General features: G+C 38.1%; 1 protein-coding gene across 3 annotated transcripts in view; it reads right to left on the bottom strand.

Moving 5' to 3' along the window:
- Nucleotides 1-22,644, bottom strand: part of kdr (kinase insert domain receptor (a type III receptor tyrosine kinase)) — a 61,193-nt gene that overhangs the window by 9,400 nt on the left and 29,149 nt on the right. For all 3 annotated transcript variants that reach the window (XM_052041523.1, XM_052041515.1, XM_052041532.1), the window contains 15 exons: nucleotides 21,655-21,801; nucleotides 18,825-18,956; nucleotides 17,491-17,597; nucleotides 16,906-17,041; nucleotides 16,284-16,388; nucleotides 12,876-12,989; nucleotides 9,395-9,483; nucleotides 6,719-6,875; nucleotides 6,359-6,456; nucleotides 5,611-5,733; nucleotides 4,880-4,991; nucleotides 4,658-4,757; nucleotides 3,574-3,679; nucleotides 2,351-2,496; nucleotides 219-312 (listed from right to left, as the gene is read on the bottom strand). In XM_052041523.1, the coding sequence (XP_051897483.1) occupies nucleotides 219-312; nucleotides 2,351-2,496; nucleotides 3,574-3,679; nucleotides 4,658-4,757; nucleotides 4,880-4,991; nucleotides 5,611-5,733; nucleotides 6,359-6,456; nucleotides 6,719-6,875; nucleotides 9,395-9,483; nucleotides 12,876-12,989; nucleotides 16,284-16,388; nucleotides 16,906-17,041; nucleotides 17,491-17,597; nucleotides 18,825-18,956; nucleotides 21,655-21,801 (1,766 nt within the window). The remainder of the gene's footprint in view (nucleotides 1-218; nucleotides 313-2,350; nucleotides 2,497-3,573; nucleotides 3,680-4,657; nucleotides 4,758-4,879; nucleotides 4,992-5,610; nucleotides 5,734-6,358; nucleotides 6,457-6,718; nucleotides 6,876-9,394; nucleotides 9,484-12,875; nucleotides 12,990-16,283; nucleotides 16,389-16,905; nucleotides 17,042-17,490; nucleotides 17,598-18,824; nucleotides 18,957-21,654; nucleotides 21,802-22,644) is intronic.

Genomic DNA, 22,644 nt, shown 5'->3' with positions numbered 1-22,644 from the left:
TTTGCACAGGTGGTTTGAGCAGATTTCCCCATGTAAGTAGAACCTCTGCAACCTTGTGCTCCAATGCTGGCTTCCATTAGGACTGTTGGGACATTCACGTTTGCACAATTATGCAAGGATATCCATAGGAAACTGCTGGTAGCTCCCTCAAAATAGGATTCAGTTATGCCTGAATATGTGCATTCTACCTGGAAAAGTAACAATTCACCTCTACTGACCTCTTGCACAATGATTGTTGCTTGTTTTACTGTTTCTTCATCAAATGTCTTAACACTTTCAGGCCTGCTTCGTTTTTTGCTGCCATTAAGGTATCTAAAAAAAAGAACAGACATGCCATGTAGTATTAAATAACATTCTCCAAAAGAGTGAAAGAATGAATCTTACCAAAGTGATTGCATTTAGGAATGCCTTTGAATAGCAGGCACTATTCCTCCATAAACTTACTCATGTAAGGTGTGATTCTGAAATCTTGTGCAATGGCAAGGTAAAGAATTCAAAGCAGTTTTTTTTCAGCTGGATATGACTTATAATATACAAACTAATGGGCCTCTAATTTCCAAAGATTCTGTCACTATGATGTTTGGTATCCAATGTAACATTGGTCCATCAAATCACTTGTGAATCATGAGAGTTTCATGCCAATTTATTTGTATAGCTGTGGATATTAGTAATTAGTGGAATGCTCATAGAAGAAACCAAAGCAAAATGGAATGATACTTACAGTGACCAACTTGCAAAACTTTTAATAGTTAATATTTGCTTGAGAAATTTTTGTTAAATTTTTGTCCCTTTTTGCAATGTGATTAACAAAAGAAATTTAACAAAGAATTTCCCTTGGCATTTTATTTTTTTAGGATGGTTAATTTCTCTAGCAATTCTTACCAAATCTGTAAGTTGCCCTTATTTCAGTATTTCCTCCTTTCCCAGTATGATTCCACCAATATATGTAGCCAATATTTGTAGCAAAATAAGAAAAGGTCCCAAGCTGTAGAACCTATTTATTGCAGTATTCAATGGAACTGTGATTAGTCTCCATGTACACAGGTGTCAGTACTTTTGAGTAGATTTGCTACCAGAAAATTTCCTTTCCCTAAATTACTGCAGTGACTGAACCAGTGAATGGAGTTGCTTTATTTCTGTTTTTATGCCCTCCTTTTCATTCCTTTTGCATGTACCATTTACTTCCCACAGTATAATGTCTGTTCAAAGTAGAAATTATTTGGTCCCAATAACACATATCACCTGTCTTTTTGAAAGTGAGCACAGCATTCGAATGCTGATTCATCCTGGTAAAGCATCCCGGACCTGAAATGTTAACTGCTTCTCTTTCCACAGATGCCAACTAACCTGCTCGTTTTTCCCAGCATTTTCTGTTTTTACTTCAGACTTCCATCATCTGCAGTTTATCTTACTTCTGAATTGAATTCATCCTTACCCCATGTACAGTGGGATCTGCATCTCACAGGTCTGAGACTGGAATTTCATTGGACTAAATGAATCAAGACTGCATTTAACTGGGTAACTCCTCAGAATGCTGGTGAAATGCCTTGCAATGTCAATGTAAGTCCAGTTGTTGAGAAGCAGGAATTCCATAGTTGAAAACTTCCTTAGGGCCAGCCTCCAGATTATGAAATACCTGAGAGGCACACTGAACCTGGCCTGCTGCTTGTCTCAATGTTGAAAGCAAGTTCCATCAGAGGTGGAAAACCACTGGAACTCTACTATAATGGTGGCTGTTTCACTTATGCAGGAACACATCACTGGCCTCCTTCCATAGGTGGACCCAGTTTCTTCTGCCCTCCTCTAACTTTTGCACAATACATCACAGGCACCCACTAGCCATATTCAAAACAAACAACTCCACCTGATCTTGATGCTCCTCTGAGTCAGGAGCAGATACAGTTCTGTGTCTCCTTCACTGGTGAAAGGCAGCTGAAGATTTTCCACACCATGATATTTTAAGGTAGCTGTGCCAAATAACACCTGTGACATTTGAGTAGTCACTTCATGGCTCTGAAATTTTGAAAGCATTCATTCTGAAAGTTTTTTTTAGCTCTGCCAGCTAATGATTTTATTATTTATTGTCATATATAGTGACCAAGTTGTCATCTGGTACATGGCTTTATCTCTCTGATACTTTTAAGTATAAATTTTATCCACTGTTGGATTTTTCCAACAAGTTTCCCATTCGTTGTCACATCCCTGCAAGTTTTAAGTCTAATCCTCTGTTCTAACTGAAAGGCCACATGAAACAGCTCAGCAATATTTCCTTTTATTCCCCTCTGTTCTTTCACCTCTTATTCCCCTCTGCTGCCTTGAGGAATGATAGGATGTCCTTTGAATTAATTACCGTATTCCGGCTGTGTTGTCATAATGGAATTTTGGATCACTCCTTTCCTCTTCCTCTATACAGGAAGTAGGTGAAGTTGGCAGAGAAAGCCCAGAATCATCTTCGATAGTCAGTGACATGTTGAGTGGAATATAATCCTTGCCATCCTAAAAAATGCAAAATATCTTTTATATTTATTACATCAGCTGCATGCTGGGGGGGGGGGGTGTGGAGACGCAAGTTGATATAACAGTATTCATCTGGGGTCTGGATACAAACTTAGATTAAAATATGAACAATATCTGGGCAATAGGTTCTTGATTGTCAGTTGATTTACCGGCTCCCTCAATTATTAGAGCCCTATAGAATTGTAAATTGCATGAAACTTAAATACAAGAATTAAGACTGGAAATAATGGGCAAAGTATTATACCACAAAAAGTATTACATTGTATTATTTAGAGCTGTGGATGGCAGTATAGTTATTAGACTAAGACATCCAAGGGCTTGGATATGATTAGGTGACAAATGTTCAAATCCCAAGTTAAGGAAATGTAATTGTAATTAATTGAGTTTAATTTGGATCACAAAGCTAGCAATGTTCCTGATTCTTAATAGCTCTCTGAAATAGATGAACCAGCAATTCTGTTCTACAAAACCACTGTTATGAAGTAAAACAAAACTGAACAAAGCAACTAACATCAGATTTGAACACAGCAAAGGCATGCCCAGTCCTCCATAATAACAGCTGAGATTTCTGTTTAAAGCTTGACCTGATGCTCGGTCAGGTGTTCAGCAGGACCGCCCACCTATTTTATTTCAGATTTCAAGCATCTGCAGCATTTTTGATTTTTTTTTTATTAGTTTAAACGGGTGCTTTAGAAGTTGCTACTTCTGCTCATTTCTAAGCAAAGGTGATATAACTTTGTAAACTCCAGGGAATATGTTATATTTATGCTGTTTCCCTGGAGTGTTCAGAGGCCTTCCAGCAATGTCATGGCAGATGCATGGGAAAATCCTTGTGGAAATTCCCTCTCTCAGAGCCCAGTTCATAACCACCAATAGGGGTCTCATTGTTTATGCAGCTAGGGCTATCCTCAGCAAATTCTAGGGGTATCTAGAGGTGAGTTCCTGTGAGTAGTTTTCTTCCAACTCCCATTTATGATCCAGTTTGATTCAGGTGCTCCATTGTAACCCAAGAAAATTGATCAAAAGTACTTACATTTTAACAAAGGTCAAGCTTACCTGTTGAGCATTTGTCTGGAGTAAGTTCCCTAAATGTTCTACTAATTCAGAAAAGACTGGTCTCATTTTGTAGTCTCCATGCCAACAATCCAACATTGTATGATAGCTGACAAGATAGAATAATTGTCATGTTCAAAGATTTAATAAGCAAAACTTGAAGTAATTAATTTGAAGAGGACTGTTCACTTTATATGTTTTGGATATACACGTGCATATATGAACATGTGTGCATGTAGAAAAAAGGCAAGAAACTAAAAAAAATCATATAATTTGTTTGAGGTGTCAGTCTGGTTCTCTTACTTTACACAGAAGCACATGGGCTCATGAAACCTATATTGATACTGAGGGAGTGCTGTTTTCTTTGGATGAGATATAACATTTTGCTTCATGCTGGTTATGTTATGATTCAGGTTTAAACTTCATAAATGGAAAATTTCAAGAATTAAATATGACACCAAAGCATTTGTTATCATAGTCCACTAGCATTTAGTGTTTAACATCAAGTTTTAGATCAGGGATTTCATCAAACACTCATTGGTTTCAATAATTTCCTGAGCAGGATAATAGTGTTTATCATTGCCTGATAAAATTGAGGCACTTATCACCATGCAAATCACCCACTAGGACAACAACCTGCTGTGCTAGAATTCTTAAACTCTTCACAATTTCACAATATTAACATATTTTATCAATAGATTATAGTCAATAAGCCAAAGAATTACATATGAATTTCTTTTAACACAGAGGCAGTTGCAATCTGAAATTCATTGTCTGGAAGGGTGGGGGAGACAGATTCAGTAATAACTTTCAAAAGGGAATTACATATGTACATAAAAAGGAAGAGTCTGCAAGGCTGGAATCAAAGAGCAGGCACAAGCAAAAATAGCAAGAATGATTTCCTTCTGTATTCACAGATATTATGAAGAGAATACAATCTTGGGAGAATAAACATCCTTGCAGTATTCTTATGTAGGAGAATTTCTGAATTGTTTGACTCAATGAATTTTGGACAATTACATTCAAAGCACTACATTTCTATTAAAGAGATTCTATAGAGAAAAACATGACATGGAAATAGAATTACATTTCTGCTGTTGCATATTGAGGACATCGCATTCGTGTCCCTTCTTTGAGCCGCTGACAAAATTCTTCATCTATCTGAATGCCAGGATATGGAGACGCACCTGGGAAATGATTAGAAAAAGGAAGATATGACAGTTACTTGGGAGTTCCACTTCTACTTTTATCTCATCTGCAGCAAACAATGTTTTGACTATTCATTACCAAGGTAACCAGAGACACATACCCAGTGAGAATATTTCCCATAGTAGAATTCCAAAAGACCAGACATCACTTTGTGTTGTATAAACTTTATCAAAGATAGTCTCTGGTGCCATCCATTTAAGAGGAAGCAGTGCCTAGAAAAGAAAACTTTTTAAAATTAGCAATATAAACTTTTAGCTAAATATTTCATTGGGTGAATTAAGGATGTATTCTTTTACACAAAATTCAGAAACAAATATATAAAATGCATAAAGATAATGAATAAGTATAAATTTATTTATTCTTCTTTTTGACCTATATATTACAGAAGCTCTTCTTTAGCACTTCCAAGAGCAGTGTCAATAAATTGCACTTCTCTTAGCTATAGGGAGGTTTCATGGTAATTTCAAGGGCAAACTCCCATGTGCCAAATTTAGAACTGACATTTCATAAACCTTTGCAAATTTTGTGTTTGTTTTATGTATTATCTTGGGTTTGGCAATGCTGGTTACTGTCTTAATTTGGTCAATGGGATAGATTGTAGTTCTCAGCACATGGATGGCAATGGAGGGATCATTCATCCATTGCAGGTTTTCCTCCATTTATTTCAATGGAATTTAAATCAGGCTGTTCTTATAATGCATGGATGATCCATTGTCATTCATTATCTTAATTTCTATAAATGCAGCCATGCATTTATAAATTCAGCAAGCCATTTATAGAAATGCACTTACTGCAGACTACTGAGTATCAGCTTCATTTGCATATACTCACATCTCCTTTCCTAACATAATCTGGGTCCTTATAAACGTCCCGAGCCAAACCAAAGTCACATATCTTCACCACATTGTTTTCTGACAAGAGTACATTACGTGCAGCTAGATCTCTATGGATGCACTGAAAAGAGAAAATAGAAAATAATTATCATAGTTCTTTTATCTCTTTCTCTCAAGAGGCAGTACTGAGGACATCACATCCTTAAAGTTGATACACTGGCAACACATTGTGATCTTGTTATGTGTGATATGAAAATATCAATAGGATCATCATGGATGTACCTTAGGCAGAAGTTATACCTCCTTTCATTGAAGCCAATGTACCTTACAATAGGTACGTTGATTGGAAAGGTTCAGAGGGATATAGGCCGAATGGGACTAGCTTAGATGGAAATTTTGGTCAGCATGGACCAGTTGGGCTGAAGGGCCTGTTTCCATGTTGTATGACTCCATGACTCTATGATTCTAATAGACAGAATTGGATAATTTTGTGCAACTGGTGATAGTGAATCAGCACCTGCCTTAATTCTCTCTGCATTTTTATTTCCTGTAAAGGCAGAATAGGCTGGCCATTCACTCTCACCCATTGTCCAAGCCAGGGGTTATTCCAGTGTATTTAAGAGAAGCTGGTGGAATATATTTTCAAAATGACTGTGCACAATTCATGATGTTACATTATTTGGTGATTTGTATGAGACCAATATGTCTCTAGGAGATAATTGAAAGATTAAGTTATAGTTTTTCACCTTGCGTGAGGCCAGGAATTCCATCCCCCTGGCTGTCTGGAAGCTGTAGGAGATAAGGTCCTCCATTGTCAAACAGTTCTTGTAGAGGTCATCTGCAACTGTGGGAAAGTAGGAAGGATGAAATTGCGGAACTGGGCCAAAGGTATTGTCTCTATTTCAAAGTACATATTTTATTACCAATTGCAAATCTTCCTTTTTTTTAACCCAGTATTAGTCCCTATTTGACAACTGATGTATCCAAAACCACAGCAAGAAACAGTTAAATGTGGAATAAAAACATTTTCATTCTTCAACATAATTGGTCAATTCTCCACCAATGATAGCTGTGGAAAGTTAGAGTGAAGTTTATCATCATGTTACCTTCCTCCTCTTCTACATCACTTAGTGATTTGTCTTCTGCAAAGCCAGAACTGGTAGAGCTCTCACTACTTGCAATGCTGTCCAAGCGCCGTTTAAACTCACTCTCCATTTCGGCAGGATGCTTCTCTTTAATCTGTTTTAACCTCATTGCTTTACTCTAATGGAAAAACAAAACTGCAAGTTATATTCACTTACTTGATCTACATGAAAATACCATGAACAGCAAAGTTATATAGTACATCAAAGTGTGATAAACATCATCAGTTTAGGTAGGTTCCCAGCAGAGATGAAGAGCTCTGATGGACCTGTTCACCTCATGAAGAGAGTGTGTATGTGTGTGTGTGGTGGGTGGTGCCCAGAGGGAAGTGGAGGGTGTGGGTGATGGCGTGATGAGGGTGATGTGGGTCATGGATGGAGAGAAATAACAGGAGATGTTATGGGGAAATTGAAATGGATTCTGGACAGATCCAGCTCTTCTGCTGTCCTGGAATATCACAAAGGGACATTGCTGACAACAATTACCGTAAATTTCAGCAGCTGAAATCAACTTTATGTGGTGTTAGGGACTTGTCATCATTGTTTTGTGTCTATAGAATGACAATTTCAATTCCATTGTTTAAGATGACTCAGCCACATAGGAATTCTTTTGGCAGGTTTTTCATTTCATCAAAGACAATAGGTTCAGAAGAGGGCATGAAACACAGACTTGTGTGGAGACATCTTCCTGCTGTACTCTGCTCCCATTGTTTTCAATGGGGCATTGCCAAATGGGTTGTTTTAACTCTAAATTAACAGTTTATTAGGTTGGTAAAATAGGAATCTCTCTCTTCAAACTTTCCACATCGTTGTCCATTTTTACTATTAAGTGATATAATGAGAGCATTGGTTTTCATTAGCTTGCATTTATATAGCATCTTGTAAAACCAGGCCAAAGATGCAGAGTTCTGAAAAAAGGTCTTTGAACCTGAAACATTAACACTATTCCTCTCTCCATGGACATCACCTTGTCTACTAAGAATTTCCAAAATTTTCTCTTTCATTTTGAAGACATAGGTCACCTTAAAGTAGGAAAAAGAGGTGAAGAGGAGAAGAAGTTTAGGTCCATACATTTAGGGCCTAGGCACCAGGCCAAACAACATCATACAAGAAAAGGAAGTGTACAGAAATCTTGGAGGGGACAACTTAACCCTGAAAAGTTAATGCCAATGGTATCACAAAACTTCCAAATGGGCTACAACAGTGTTTTCAATGGAGAATGCATCAGTTCATTCCATTGCCACTTTCTACAATAAAACTATGTAGTAACTTGTTGAAAACCACTTTAGTTTATATATTTCATGATACTGAGTCATTTAGTAACATTTATTTGGTTGTACAACTCAATCCTGAAAAGTTAATGCCAATGGTATCACAAAACTTCAAAATTGGCTAAAACTGCATTTTCAATGGAGAAAGCATCAATTCATTCCATTTCACACCATTGGAACACAAGGACGAGAATTTCAAATTCAAGGTCCAGCTCAAAAGTAAAGTCAAAGGTCTAATATAATTATAGATTGATTAAGGAGATCTTTTATTCAGATCATTATTTGACAGATGCTGCAGCATCCACCCCATCGTAAGATATCAGTAAATCTTATCAATTCACACTGTATTAGTCAATTCTAGATCATTTATACAGGTCAAAAGGAAGAGGCAATATGATCACCACAGAAAATGTTTATATAAGTAATATCACTCTCCAATTGATAGGCAATCTTAAAGAAGATTTCAGCACAAGTCTCCTATACTTCCTATGTGATTTCCTCCTCTGTGCAATAGTCCGATGGTCAACTCAGACAGCTGGAGACAAAAGGACTATCCAATTCAATTTAGTTACAGTGTGGTAGAGATTAAAGAGTTAAGTAGGGCCCTAGTGAGACACACACACACACACACACACACACACACACACACACGCACGCACATGCACACACACGCGGTGTTTTGCAGTGAGTGTGATGGAAAAATAAAATGTAGGGTGCTTATTGAAAATAAAATTATATGAAAACCATATGGAAAATAACTTTTCTCCAGTCAGTACATGAATCAAAATTCAAGAGGTAAATGGAGGTTACTCAATAATGGGTTCATTCTGCACCAGTAAAAATCTATATTTCACTTATGGGATCTGGTTGCCTATTGCTTAAGCCAGTCAGTGAGAGCTTAAATATCAACAGAAAGGTTCGGCTCACTTGGTAACAATCTCATCTCTGAACCAGAGGATGTGGGTTTACATTCTACTGTAGAGACCTGAGTACCTATTCAGAGCTGACACATAATTCAGTGGAATACTTTGAGGGTACTGCACCGTGTCCTGTCATTTAGATGTCAAACCGCCTGTCCTCTTGGATAGGTGTAAAAGATTTCATGGTTACATAACCAGAAAAAAATGACTGGTTATTATCTAATGTGTAAATTTTCTACTGTGTTTCCTAACATTACCCCAATGGATACTCTGTAAATGTGATTCACTGGCTCTAAGGCACTTGGGGCCATTCTGAGGCCGTGAAAAACAAAGAATGAATGTTTTCATTCAATTAATCTCAAATTGAAGGACTCTTGTGAATAAGTGAATTGATTTCTCATAGGAAACCTCTAGAACAGCAAATGTAATATGGAGCAACATAAATCTACCTTGTAAGGAATATAGTCATTTCTCTTGCTTCTCAAATAATTTGATAGATTGCCATACTTGCAATATTCAACAATCACCATCAGTGGACCTGCAGATAGAACAGCTGTGTTAATAGTATGAATTACAGGATAGAAATGCACAATTACAATGGACAAAAGTAGTTATTCTGCTCTATCAATGCAATAAAACATGAATCCAGCCAAACGGTAATATTTCAAGCTCAGTTTGAGGACTATAAAAGATTATTAAAAGAAGCAATGATTCATCTGAAACTATTAATTTATTGCTGGTTGTCACTGACTGTAACATTTTATTAACCTGAAATATCAACTCTATTTTACTGCTTGCTGATGCTACCTAATCTGCTGCACAGTTCCTCTGTTTTCTGTTTGCTATTACTTCTGATAATACTTTTTCTAACTTCTAAAGTTGTCCACCTACATATTTACTATATGTTACTAAGCCAGAAAGGTTCGGCTCACTTGGTAACAATCTCATATGAAGCCAATTTAAGTCAGCAAAAAGGTACAATATTCTCTGCTGGTTAGTTGAGCACATGTAAAACACAATTTAGAGGCAAATTTCTTTCAACACATAGAATCCTGATGAAAAGTAATCTCATAAAGTTAACGAAAATCAAAATGTAAATTGTGATGGCATGGGGATGAATAGTGAATTCTCAAAGACTTGTTGAGTGTTTTGGGGGCAGCCCGCAAGTGTGAAAGAGGCTAAGAAGAAGTTGCTTCTTCAAAGGCAAGGCCATTGACAAGGTGCCTCATGGTAGACTAGTCTGGAAGGTTAGATTGCATGGGATCCAGGAGGAGATAGCTTATTGGATTCATAATTGGCTCAGTGCTAGTAAGCAGAGATTGATGGTTGAGTGTTGTTTCTTGGACTGGAGCCTGTGTCTAGTGGTGTGCCACAGGGGTCGGTGCTAAGACCTTTGTTGTTTATATTTTATATAAACGATTTGGATGTAAATGGACAATGCATGGTTAGTAAGTTTGTGGCAGATATTAAAATAGTTTGTAGATAGTGTAGAAGGTTATGAAAAATTACAAGGAGATCTTGATCAGTTGGGTAGGTGGGCTGAGGATTGGCAAATGGTTTTCAATCCAGATAAATGTGAGGTATTGCATTTTGGGAGATCAAACCAGGGTAGGACATACAGTGAATGGTAGGTCCCTGGGGAGTGTTATGGAACAGAGGGACCTAGGAATGCAAGTGCATAGTACACTGAAAGCGGCGTCTTAGGTAGATAGGGTGGTGAAGGCGGCATTTGGCATGCTGGCCTTCATCATTTGGGACATTAAGTATTGGAGTTGGGAAGTTATGTTGCAGTTATATAAGATGTTGGTGAGGCCTCACTTGGAATACTGTGTACAGTTTTGGTCACCTTGTTATAGGAAATATGTTATTAAACTAGAAAGAGTGCAGAAAAGATTTACCGGGATATTGCCTGGACCTGGGGGCCTGAGTTACAAGGAGAGGTTGTGTAGACTAGGGCTTTATTCCCTGGAATGTAGGAGATTGAGGGGTGACCTGATAGAAGTACATAAGATCATGGGGGGCATAGACAGGGTGAAAGCACACAGCCTTTTTCCCAAGAAGAAGGTGCTAAAAACAAGAGCGCATAGATTTAAGATCAGAGGTGAGAGATTTAAAAGAGACATGACGGGCAGTTTTGTCACGCAGAGGGAGGTGCATATTTGGAATGAGCTGCCAGAAACAGTGGTCGAGGTAGTACATTAGCAACATTTAAAAGCCATTTAGATAAGTACATGGATAGGAAATGTTTAGAGGGCTGTGGGCCAAACGCAGGCAGAAGGGACTAGCTCTCTGGGCAACACAGTCAGCATGGATGAGTTGGGCCAAAGGGCCTGTTTCCATGCTGTAAGACTTTATGGCTCTATGACTCTAAGTTCCATGACTGTGTAGAAGTATAAGTATAACTGAAATCTCTTCTCCTAAGAGCAGGAGAAGTCAAGCAGAGATTTAATGATGGCTTAAAGCTATAATGGGTTTTGCTATAGTAGTCAAGGAGAAATTGTTCCTACTTGTAGGTAACTAAACAACCAGAAGGCACAGATTCAAAACAATTGGCATAAAATCCATAGAGGAGATGAAAATAATTTTTTCAGTGAGCTGTTACAATCTGAAACGTTCTGGCTGAATTTGTGCTAGAGACACATTCTATGGTAATTTTCAAAAAAGATCAGTGTGATTTATTTATGTGTGGTATTTAAACATCATGTGATTATAAAACACAATGATATCATTATGTATATTTATGATGTAAGCATCATATGTTGGTGAGCCTTGCTGTTAGACCAGAGAAAAGTACATATCCTATTTCTGAAGCTTAACAATTTGCAATGTTATGGGGACTGGCTGGGGAAGCAGGACTAAATGGTAATTTATTTAAGAGCTGCTACAAGCATGATAGGCCAAAAGAGCTCTTGATTTGAATGATTCCACAATTCCATACTTAGAAGAAAGTTCATAACCTCTGATATGAATTTGGTGAGCCTTGATACATTGATTGGACACTCTCAACAATGAGCCACCATTGATAGGAAACCAAATGCTGATAAGTTCATGTAACTTCCTTTGATGTCAACAAATAGCAGCAAAGGAGTGAGAATATGGCTGTAGAGGGAGAGTAAGGCTCCAATAATCTGTTATCTGATTGTTCGGCATCCTGCTCACACATTAGTACACCGAATTCTCATTATCTGTAGAATTACTAACCCTGGCTCTGTGTTCTCACAAGGAGCCAGGGATAGTAAGTCCACTACGTGAGTGTCAGTGGGATTGTGGGCTGTGTCTGCGGATGGAGCAAGGGTTAAAGTTGGGAACACCAGGTTCTGAGGCTTACTTTACAAGCTAAAACTCATTGGGTTGTTTCCTGTGCTCCCTTTAAACTCACTGGGATGCAAGTTCTCACTTCCTTGGAAAATCACTGGAAAATATATTACACTACTGTTTAATGTGTGTAAAGAAACTATAACTGTGTTGGGGTAACAGGATAATATCCAATTGTCCAGAAAATGGGCTAGTCTTGCACCACCAAAATCCCAATTTTGCCAGATTAGAGACCACCAATTACTTAACTGTTTCCAAAGCAGATTCACAACAAACTGCTACTTTGTTGAAATTTTAGTCCAGTTACTGCCTTCTTGTTCTTAAAATCAAGTGTAATCCAATTTCCATTTGATGATGGTCAAAGTGGAGGAATTCATTTTTGAGTTATTTTCAGTATCATTTTCCTAACTTTCCTACAAGTGAAATAACTCCTTCACTTCCTCAGGTCGATATGCAAGGTGATCCTTACCCACCAACATTACATAGAATATAGACATTGGTAAGATAGATTAGCTGTTATGAATTACTTATTTCATTTCTATGTCATAAGAAAGAGCAATTAATAAGCTGCTATGCCAGAAGTGGTTTGTTGGTGATGACAGTGCACTGACTCACCTCCCACTTTTGTGCAGGCTCCCAGCAGGTTCACTACATTGAGGTGATGGCCAATGTGAATAAGAATCTTCAGTTCAGACATCAATGCTCTTTGTTCACTGAATGTTGCCCCTTCTAAAAATAGCAGTCAGATAAGTAAATATATCCCTCTCTGTTGCAAACAAGGCCAATGGAAATGATATACATCCATTATTAGAGGTACACACTGGCACTTACATGTAATGATATAGTTTTACAAACATGAACAAGGAATGTGTGCAGAAGTTTAAGAACAACACCAAAATCTTTGATAGTTACAAAGTTGTAGAGTGTGAACTCTGTGCGGCAACATATTTTGCTCACTATAATTGTTCTCTGTTTTGAGATTCCCAAATAAACTAAATGTCATTTATTTTATTACATATCTTTGAAGCAATTATGCTAAGTATCTAGCTGGATGTTTAATTGTGTTAACACGCTGAAGATGTATATGACAGACAGATTTTGACAGGTCGATTGTAACGATCATAGTGCAGGCGAACAATATCATTGAAAATTCAAGGAAAGAGTTAGTGATCAAGTACATAACAGAGTTCTCAGGGTACCATTATTTGATATTTTGCCGTGACTTTCTTGCAGTTATAAACCCTAGATTTGATATTTGCACACCAAAATCGTTATCTTAAAAAAATTTTAAAACTGCAAATTTGAAATAAAACCAGAAAATACCAAAAATACTCAGCAGGTTGGGCAGCTTTTGTGGAAAGCATAACAGTTAAAACTTAATTGCAAGGTCTAACCTGTTTCGCTCCAAGAGCACACTCAGTTGCCTGGCTGAACTGTTCTCTCATTGAACAACTTCTCCTTCACTTTCTCTAGATCAAAGTACAGCTTTGGGCACTCATATGGGCCCAAACTACACCTGCCTTTTGGTGGAACAGTCTTTTTTTCAGCCCTTCTCAGGCCCACTCCACCAACTCTTTTTCCGGTACATCAACGACTACAACTGGGCTGCTTCCTGCACTCAGATAGAACTTGAAAAACTTATCACTTTTTCCATCAATTTCTACCTTCACATGGTCCATCTCTAACTTCTCTCTTCCCTTTCTGGGGTTTCCATCTCCATCTCAGAGCATAGGCTAGTTACAAACATCCATTACAAGCCCAGAGACTCCCACAACTACCTTGACTGTAGTTCCTCCCACCTTGCCTCCTATAAGGATTCTATTCCTTTCTCCCACTTCCTCCGTCCCTATCACATTTGCTGCAATGATGATACATTCCACACAGAGTCTCTGAACTGGCTTCCTCCTTCCCACTACCATAGTGGACAGAGCCCTTGACCACATCTCATCTATTCCTTCGGCCTCTGCTCTCAACCCTCTCCTCCTGAACAGGAACAGGGACTTCCGGGTCCTTATCTTCTACCCTGGCAGCCTTCGCATTTATCAGATCAATCTTTGCAATTTCCACCAGCTGCAACAAGATTTTACCACCAGACATCTACTTGCCTGCCCTTTCAGCATTTTGAAGGATTATCCCTCCATAACTCATTGATCCGCTCTTCTGTCCCCACCACTCTTTGTTTTGTAGCACTTTCCCTTGCAACCGCAGGAGCTGCAACATTTCTCCTTTCTCCTCTTCCCTTTCCATCATCCAGGGACAAAGAGTCTTTCCGGGTGAAGCAGTGATTCACTTGTATTTCTTCCAATCTAGTGTACTGCAATTGGTGTTATAATGTGGTTTCTTCAACAAAGGAGAATCCAAATGCAGAGTGGGTGATCATTGAACTTTTGGTTGTCTGCCACTTTAATTCATCATCCCATTCCCATTCTCACTTTTCTGTTTGTGTCCTACAACACTGTTACAACAAGGCCAAATTCAAGCTTGAGGAACAACACCTCATCTATCAAATAGGTACGTTGCAGCGCTCAGGACTTAGTATTGAATTCTGTAACTTCTCATTCATTCTTTCTGTCTGTATCAGTGTTGGCCATTTTTGCCTGTCATCATTTCAGCTCAGTTGTTTTGTTTTGCTTACTTGCATAGTCTGACCTGCTGGATACATCCCATAACCTTACTATCAGCAGCACTTTACACAAACAAAGTATAGTCAGATCCTAACCTTATTTTCAGATGACAGACTATGTGCTGCCGTCAATGTATGTGAGAGTCCCTGTTCTTGTTCCAAACAATGTGTGCTTTCTACACAACATCAGTGAGTTAGTCAGTGTTGATTTACACTCAGTTGAAATAGTAAACATATACTTCCAATGCAACATCCTCTTTGAGACATTTTTTCTGCCTATTTTCTAAAACGTTAACTTGGATGATCTTGAACTTATCTAAAACTTTAATTTGATTTATATTTTGAACTCTATTATGTTTGGGCTCATTTCCCACTGTAAGTGGTGAACCATCTCTGAAACTTTGAGCTCCAATGTTGATCCAAGAGGACTCTAGTACCGGAGTGTAGTCCTCAAAACAGTGGCAAATTACTGACTGTAACTTCAGAACTTCCATAGGGGCATCTAAGTACATGATCAAAGATCCCCACCATCCAGGTCATGCCATCTTCTTGCAGCTACCATCGGGAAGGAAGTATAGAAGCCTGAAGTCCCACACCACCAAGTTCAAGAACAGTTACTTCCTTTCAACTATTCCGTTCTTGAACCATCCGGCACAACTCTAATCACTATAGAGTTTAGCAACACCTTGACCACTTTGATCACTTTGCACTAAAATGGACTTTGTTTTTTTGTTCTAATTGTGTTCTTCCTTATAAAAATAGTGTTTAATTTATTTTTAATTTATGTTTTTCTTGTGAATGCTAGTTATATGATGCTATGTGCCTGTGCTGCTGCTGCAAGTAAGTTTTTCATTGCACCTGTGCAAACTTGTACTTGTGCATTTGACAATAAACTCAACTTTGACTTTGACTTTGATTACTGGCAATTACTGGGAAAATATCAACAATTTCACTGATAATTTCCCATAAAATCCTAGTCAACATATGGCAATGTTTGTTCTTATTAATAATGTCGTTGCTTGAATTTTCACCATCTCCTTAATGTTACAGGCTAAATTTTATGAATTCACACACTCAATACTAAACCTTAGGAACACAGAATGTACATCAAGAACTCAGATACAAGGGACCAGCAGAAATTATGAGATTTTAATGGGAAGAAAGTCTTCAAGAGTCTGATGAATATGTAGCTAAATTCTCCCCTAATGTTGCATATATGCAAGGACCCAGCATAATGAAGAAATTTCCTTAGTCCAAAAATAATTTACCTTCATACATCGGTTACACTAATATACTATAATTAGACTGAAATCTTAAACATGCTGCAAAAACAGCCATGAGAGGTAGAATGGCCTTAAAATTATTTGTTTTGGGAAGAAATCTTCCTCATTTTCATTTACCTTTCAACATTTTGACAGCAACAGTTTTGCACGTAGAGAATTTTTCGATATTAAATGCAGCTGCTTCAACCACTTTGCCAAAAGCTCCCCGACCCAATGGTTTTCCTGATTAAAGAATAAAAATTATATGAAACAATTAATTAGGTGCTTTGAATGTTCTTGATAAATACTACAAGATAAGTAATACAATTTATTCAGATAATGGTGTGTAGAATTAAGAGAGGATTTGCTGACAGCTCATTGTTGCTTTTCTAATGGAATTGCCATTCACCAGATAATTATACAATTTTAGTACAACTGTGGCAATAACCCACCTACTAAAGAACAAATCTGAACAAATTTGAATTGATTGTAGTGTTATTATTGCCTCTGAAGTTTGATAAATAAGAAAATATGCATGGTGCAAAAGTGCTTTTTCCAATCCAACCATGTACTTTGCACGTTTCTCAATTAGAAATTTGAACACCCACAAACGAAAGCCTTAAATTTTATTCCTGCATCATGTTAAGCACTGTGTATATTAAATTAGTTCAGGAATTTGTATGCAAAGTTTACTCTAAATAAGGGATAAAAAAAATGACAGCAACATGAGAGGGGGGGGGGGGGGGTTGGGGAATCTCACCCAATTTAAGTCTGTCCCGAGGAAATTCCCATTTACTGGCATCATATGACAGCTGTTCATACTGTTTATCCATGGGTACTTCATCAGGGTCCATGATGATTGACAAGTAACCTGTTTTCAGTTCTGCATCACTGGGCTGGAAAAGAACCACAACTCAAAGTTACTTAACTGCTCTCTCTGTGTTAACAGAATGACCGTGCTCAGTTTAGTGATTTTTGAGAAATGACACAGAACAATGATCCAGAATTAAACGTTGCCAAACAAACAAAAGCACACAGCACACAAGCTAAACTGAACATGCACGCCTTGTTCGCAATTACTTCAGATTTCATTGTAATGCAGTTTGTCGGGCCTGAGCATGTAAGATGGGCAACAAAGGTCTTTCTATCCATGAATGGCAACTCTAATTAACACGCATTAGTCATTCCTCTGTTAAATCATGCAGCAGCATTAATGGGAAGAAAGAAAAATATGTGCACGTTGTTTTAAATACAAAGAAAATACCAACATGAAAGAGCAACGGTCAGTTTTCATTTGTCATGCAGTGCAAGTTCTCCCAGGACAATGGTGGGATTGTTTTATTACCCGCTTTATTTTTCGAATGACGATTATTAGAAGCAGCCAAAAGAACATAGCAATCACTCCAGTGCCAATCAAGATAATCAGCTCAACATTTGTCTTTTCATCAACTCCTGGCACAGAAGAAAAAAATCTTTTCAGTTTTGTGCTAGTGCAGGTGGGAATTTACTGACAAACAGATAAAATACACAGATGGATCCTGTATTAGGATTGAAACAGCAAGAAGTAAATGGAACAAAATGAGCTTGTTACAAACAAATAAATCCAAGAAAGAAATCTAATATTATTAATGATATATTAGATAATATAAAATAACCTGATTGCCATAATACAATTTAGTATATTCATGAATTAATAATGTAAGAAAATACAGGACACACTCTCTTATAATACAATGAACAAGTAATGCATGACAGACATCCAAAGTAGGGATGATAATATTTAAAAAAAACTATCTCCTATTTATTTCTTGTAGGTAGAGAAGTGTGAAAGGCCAGGATGGCAGTGGGGGGTGGGGATGGAAGGAGGAGGTGCAGGGGGCAGAGACTGTGATCTTGCATGATCATTTTGAGGCAGTGATGGTAAGGTAGATGAGTGTCTGTGGGTAGGTGATCAGAGAATCGTTAGATTTATATTTGAATCATTTGTTGCAAGTCCTGGAGCCTGGAATGGGCTATTTTTAAAAGATTATACTGTAACTCCATGGTGATTCTTATTTGTAACCTATATAACACCTCTAATTTTGGAAAATTAGCCAATAAATAAAATAATTGTAAAACATACTAAATTTGGTGAGTAATTAATTCACTTCAGTTAATGAAGTGACTCAGCAATGAATTTATTGAACACCCCACTTTAATATTCTTACAAATCAAGAATTATTACATTTGAATTATAAGGGCAGATGGATTTGTAATCTAACTGATAGCATGGTGTGACAGTGCTTTCTATATAAAGTACCATTTATTGCTACATGCTACATGATATGTAGATATTAGCAGTATGGCATGTGGATACAAGGAAGATTGCTTTTATAAGAGATAAGATATCTTTATTAGTCACATGTACATCGAAGCACACAGTGAAATGCATCTTTTAGGTAGAATGTTCTGGGGACAGCCTGCAAGTGTCGCCACGCTTCCTGCACCAACATAGCATGCCCACAGCTTCCTAACCCGCACATCTTTGGCATGTGGGAGGAAACCGGAGCACCCGGAGGAAACCCACGCAGACACGGGGAGAACGTATGAACTCTTTACAGACAGTGGCTGCAATTGAACCCCGATCGTTGGCGCTATAATAGTGTTACACTACATGCTTGCCCATACACCACTTCTAACCTTCTACAGCAATTGCTGCGTAAGTCTCTGCACAGCCCTGCATATTACAAGCCTCACACTTGTACATCCCTTCATCTTCCTTCTTCAGTCTCTGGATGGTCAAGGTCCTGTTCAGCTCGCCAAGAACAATGCCTGGTAACGCAGAGACACGTGGTGTTAGGGCAATAAAATTCCATTTCCTGCACAACTCACAATGTTACAATGCACAGTGTGGACAAAAATGACAGGATACGCTGAATAATACAGCACAATAAAACAATAATATAGTCATATTGCCAAGTGTTGCTTTTTTCTACGAGTACTTATTGTATACTATTTGAAAACTTTTACAAACGTATGTTGACTTACTGTATAAATTGTGAATAAGTACTTATTGCTAATGAAAATTAAAAAAAAACTGCAGATGGTGGACATTCCAAATAAAAATAGAAAATGCTGGAAGCACTCAGCAGGTCAAGCATTTTTTTCCGATACGTCAATGATAGTATTGGTGCTGCTTCCTGCAAAGATATAGAACTTGAAAATTTCATTACTTTTCCTGTCAATTTCTCCAATTCTCACCTTCGCATGGTCCATCTCTGACTTTTCCCTTTCCTTTGCAGATCTCAAGGGATAGCTTAGTGATCAACATCCATTACAGGCCCACAGACTCCCACAGTTATTTCAATTATATTTCCTCCGACTTTGCCTTCTCTGAGGACTCCATTCCAATTCCCTCACTTCATCTATCTCCATTGTATCTGTTCTGATAACAAGACTTTCAAATCAGGTGCCTCTTAGATGTTTTCTATCTTCCCCTCTGCCATAGTTTACATCACCCTTGGCAGCATTTTATCTATATTCTTTATTATCTTTTCTATTAGGATCTTTATTCCTTGGGAGCATAGGAGAATGAGGGGTGACCTCATAGAAGTTTATAAAACCACAGGGGTATCGATAAGGTGGAAAGTCATAGTCTTTTCCCCAGGGTTGGGAGGTCCATAACTAGAGGGAACAGATACAAGATAACAGGGGAGAGATTTAAAGAGACCTGAGAGATAACTTCTTCACACAGAGGGTAGTGAGTAGCTGGAATGAGCTGCCAGAGGAAGTGGTCGAGGTGGGTACAATTGCAACATTTAAGAGGCATTTGGATAGGTACTTGGAGGGGAGGGGCTTTGAGGGTAATGGACTAAACACGGGCAACTAGGACTAGCAGGGAGAATGCTGTGGTCAGCATGGACCAGTTGGACCGAAGGGCCTGTTTCCTTGCTGTATTACTCTATGATTCTATATTCCACTCCCCTGCTCTGGCCCCCCTCACCTTTTGGATAGAACAAGGTTAGAGTTCCCCTGGGGTCCTCATTTTCAATCCTTCCAGCCTCTGCATTCAACAAATCATCCTTTCCAATATCACTATTCAGTATTTCAAAAGGAATGTTCTCTCTATGATGCCCTGGTTTGCTATTACATCTTACTCAACCACTTCCCTTTTCACTGCACATCCATATGCCCCTGTCCTTTTATCCCTTCCCTTCATCCAGGGATTCAGATAGTCCTTCCAGGTTAAGCAATGATACACTTGTACTTTTCTAATCTTGTGTACAGCAGTTGGTGCTCACAATCTGGTCTCCTACATCAGAGAAAGCAAGCAGACCTAATGCAGGGTTTTGAACTGAAATAGTTGATAATTCCTTTCCTCCCACAGATGCTGCTTGACCAGCTGAGTTCTTCCAGTAAATTGTTTGTTGCACCAGATTCCAGTACCTGCAGCATCTTGTGTTTCCAAGCAAACACAGACTGGATAACTATTTGTGGTGCCCCTGAATTCAGTCTGAATGCTGATTTCGACCTTCCAGTTGCTTGGCACTTTACTTCTCTATTCCACTCCCATTCTGCCTTATATGCCTGTCCCCTACTGTAATATTATAAAGAGGCCCAATGTAAGCTTGAGGAACTGCATGAGATCTTTTGTTCCGGCATGTTACAGCCTTTTGGACTCAATATCAAATTCATTAATCTCAGATACTTTGCTTTCTCTGTTTATATCAGAACTGGCCAGTTCTGCTGTAGATCATGCAACTATAATATTTACTCAGTTTTTCTCTGTCCTTTTCACTACCTGACCTGCTGAGCAATTCGTACAGCTCTGATTTTCACCGCTTTTACGTGTACCTTCATTTGTGTTCTCTCTTTCGAGCTGCCCTCATTAACCTATCAACAGTATGATTTCACCAATAGCTTATCACCTTGGCAACTCTGGCGTGATGTTATCAGAAATGTTCCCTTTGTCATATCCATCCCTCCCTCCCTCATCATCCTTGCACATAAAACTAACTTGCTTTCTCACTTTTCTGGCTTTGACGAAGAGTTTCCAACCTGAGATATTAACTCTGCTTCTCTTTCCTCAAATGCTGCCTGACCTGCTGAGTGCTCTTGGCATTTTCTGTTTTTATTTGCTGTTAGGTTCAGTCTCAATCTTTTAATTTTTAAATGTGCCTCCTATACTTGAATTTTCATCCCGGTCATCATTTCTCAATATAATGTAGAGTGCATCTCCATGGGACATCTGCCAGTGTGAGATAGTGAGCCAACTTATTTGGTTGCATGGGGCATCTGAAGAGTCAAGTACTATACTTAGCCAATGCTGTACACGTTTCACCAGCAGTTGACAAACAGTGATCAAAAGTAGAACAGTGGCTTTTTTTCAGTCAAGAGGAGTGTGAATTCATGGTGCTAGTTCCATATAAGTGTTGTCTTGAAAAAATTATCACAGAAACAATGACAGTAATTTTGACTTTGGATATAACATTGCAGGGAATATAACATTGAACAACTATAAGCATCCTACCTGATGCCTCCAGAATCTGCTTCTCGTCCTTATACCATATAATGTGTGGCCATGGTGCCCCAGCTACATCACATTTCATCTCAATAGAAGAGCTCATGTTCACAGTTTGGTTCGTCAGATTCTGAAGCACCAGTGGAGCCTGTTGAGCTGCAGTTAAGGCCAGAAGAAACTTCAGTCAATCTATGGCTTTGACAGTTGAGATAAACAATTTTTAGAAATGTTAAAGGATAGGATCTGGTAACTTCAATTGTATGCCGAATGGAGGCACGTTATTGATATATCCTGTCTGAAATGGTGGAAGGAGTCAGCGAGTGATAGTGGAGGGTTGTTTTTCAGAATGGAGGCCTGGGATCAGTGGGATGGCACAGGGATCAGTGCTGGGTCCACTGTTTGTCATCATCTACACTAATTATTTGGATGAGAATTTACTTGGCCATTTATCTGCTTCCGCTAACCGTATGATTGCTTTTGTTACATTAATGGCCAAACAATCCATTTTGCTTAAATGGAAGGATCCAATACCCCCCACTACTTTTCAATGGTTTTCTCAAACTATATCATGTTTAAACTTGGAAAAAATTAGGAGTGGTACTGTTGATCCTTCGCTTAAATTTGAAGATATTTGGAGTCCATTTATTCAATATTTTCACATGATGTAGATCCCTTTTCAATAACTTTCCAACTTAGAGGAACGGAGTTGACGACATAATATTGCTCTGTTTCTGCTGAGAAATTTTAGCCCAGTTTTTTTTTTCCTTTTTTTTGTTTGTTTTTCTTTGAAATTTTTCTGGTTAGTTTAGTTTATATTGTTTACAATTTTTCTTATTGATTTGGATTTTTCTTTCTTTCTTTTTTTAATTTATATAATAAATCTTTTTCTTTCCTTTCTTTTATGTTATATTCATTTACTAAGAGTTCATTGGATCTACAGATTTTTTTATATTTTATTGTTCTTTATGATTATCTATGCCATGATTGTTATCCTGATCT

This window comes from Pristis pectinata, chromosome 2, assembly GCF_009764475.1.
Source record: "Pristis pectinata isolate sPriPec2 chromosome 2, sPriPec2.1.pri, whole genome shotgun sequence".
Lineage (NCBI taxonomy): Eukaryota > Metazoa > Chordata > Chondrichthyes > Rhinopristiformes > Pristidae > Pristis > Pristis pectinata.
Note: the sequence above shows the minus strand (reverse complement) of the source record. Positions and strands in the feature narration are given on the sequence as shown.